The sequence below is a fragment of the Echinops telfairi genome, unplaced genomic scaffold (assembly GCF_000313985.2).
Source record: "Echinops telfairi isolate 266 unplaced genomic scaffold, ASM31398v2 ScPeMD7_7469;HRSCAF=8507_0, whole genome shotgun sequence".
In the NCBI taxonomy this organism is placed as follows: domain Eukaryota; kingdom Metazoa; phylum Chordata; class Mammalia; order Afrosoricida; family Tenrecidae; genus Echinops; species Echinops telfairi.
The window spans coordinates 48432383-48434088 of record NW_022111372.1 but is presented as its reverse complement, the minus strand read 5'-3'; the positions used below and the strand labels follow the sequence as shown (position 1 = coordinate 48434088).

Sequence of the window (1706 nt, the reverse complement as noted above, 5' to 3'; positions counted from 1 at the left end):
GAGCTAGAAGACAAAAGACATTTATAGAGGTATAAATATAAGCATGTATATATAAATGTATAATGATAGGGATATAGGTCTATATGCATATATATATGTGCTAAGTATTAAGGTAGAAACAGACATTGGGCCTCTATTTAAATCCTTCCTCAACCGAAGCACACTATGTTCTAATAACCTGGCATCCTGTGATGCTCACCTTCCCAACACAACTGCTGAAGACAAAATGGGTGCATAAGTAAATGTGGTGAAGAAAGCGGGTGATGCTGGACTGTAAAAAGAGACAGTGTAGTAACTCCGTGCCCTTGCCTCTCCCTTCCTTTTTCCACCATCTTTCCATGCCACCATCAAGATGGGCGTGAACGTCCTGTCCAGCGCTCTCAAGAGCATCAGTAATGCCGAGAAGAGAGGCAAACGCCAAGTCCTTATTAGGCCGTGTTCCAAAGTCACTGTCCAGTTTCTAACTGTGATGATGAAGCACGGCCACATTGGTGAATTTGAAATCATCGGTGATCACAGGGCTGGGAAAATTGTAGTGACGCTCACGGGTAGATTGATCCAGTGTGGAGTGATCGGCCCTAGAGCTAACGTGCAGCGCAAAGACCTAGAGATGTGGCTGAACAACCTGCTCTCCTCCCGCCAGTTCGGTTTCCTGGTGCTGACGACCTCCGCCGGCATCATGGACCACAAGGCAGCCAGGCGAGAACACACGGGAGGGACAATCCTGGGCTTCTTTTTCTAGGGATGTCATGCATTGAAACAAATAAAATACTGAATGGAAGGTGGGGTGTGAGGGGAAAGATACAGCATCTGGGGTCTTAAAGGCTTGTAGTTAAACAAGTGATCATCTAGCAGGGAAGCAACAAAGCCCACAGGGAAGAAGCACACCAGCCTGTGTGAGCATGAGGTGTTGATGGTATCAGGTATTAGAGGATCCAAATCAAACAATTGTATAGAGGCGAACGAGGGGTGTTGGAGTGGAGACCCAAGACCCATCAGTAGACAATTGAACAGTCCCTCACAGAAGGATCACAAGGAAGGGATGAGCCAGCCAGGGTGCAGCATGGTACTGACAAAACTTACACAACATTCCTCTAGTTCTTTAATGCTTCCTCCTCCTGCACTATCATTACCCCGATTCTACCCTACAAATACAACTATACAAACTAATAAATAAAGTAGCTACCTCTCAGAGAATGTACATTGGTACAGATAAGAGCTCTCGACACACGGCATCTAGGACAGATAACCCCCTCAGGAACAGAAATTGGAATAGCCATACCATGAGGATAGAGGGAAAGTGGAAGAGATGGGGGAGAAAGGGGAACACATCACAATGATCGACATATAACCCCCCTTTCCCCAAAGGGGATGAATAATAGAAACATGAGTGAAGGGAGACAGAGGACAGTATAAGATATGAATATATATGAAGTAGGGAACCAGTGGAGAGGTCTGAGGGGCCAGCCCCAAACCCAACTATGTGGACACCTGCCCCTCCCCCCAGAAGAATTTATTTTAGAGGACAGCACTGAATCTGCAGCTCAGGGAGAGGGACATGTCTGATCAGAGCACACGGGAGCAGATGAAGAGGGAGGAAGAGAGAATGGAGCACATCCTGGCTCACCAAGCCTTGACGACGAGATTCCTGCTCAGAGCAGCCAATCCACAGAGAAGACCATATGGCCGGCCCCACGATGAGACAG

At 47.2% G+C, this 1706-nt stretch overlaps 1 protein-coding gene across 1 annotated transcript; it reads left to right on the top strand.

The window, feature by feature from the left end:
- Nucleotides 1-337: 337 nt before the first annotated feature.
- On the top strand, nt 338-742 carry LOC101643233 (40S ribosomal protein S15a-like; the record flags this gene model as incomplete). Its single annotated transcript, XM_045284681.1, has 1 exon — nt 338-742. A coding segment is annotated over one exon (405 nt), but the record flags the coding sequence as incomplete, so codon positions are not given.
- Between the last annotated feature and the right edge of the window lie 964 nt (nt 743-1706).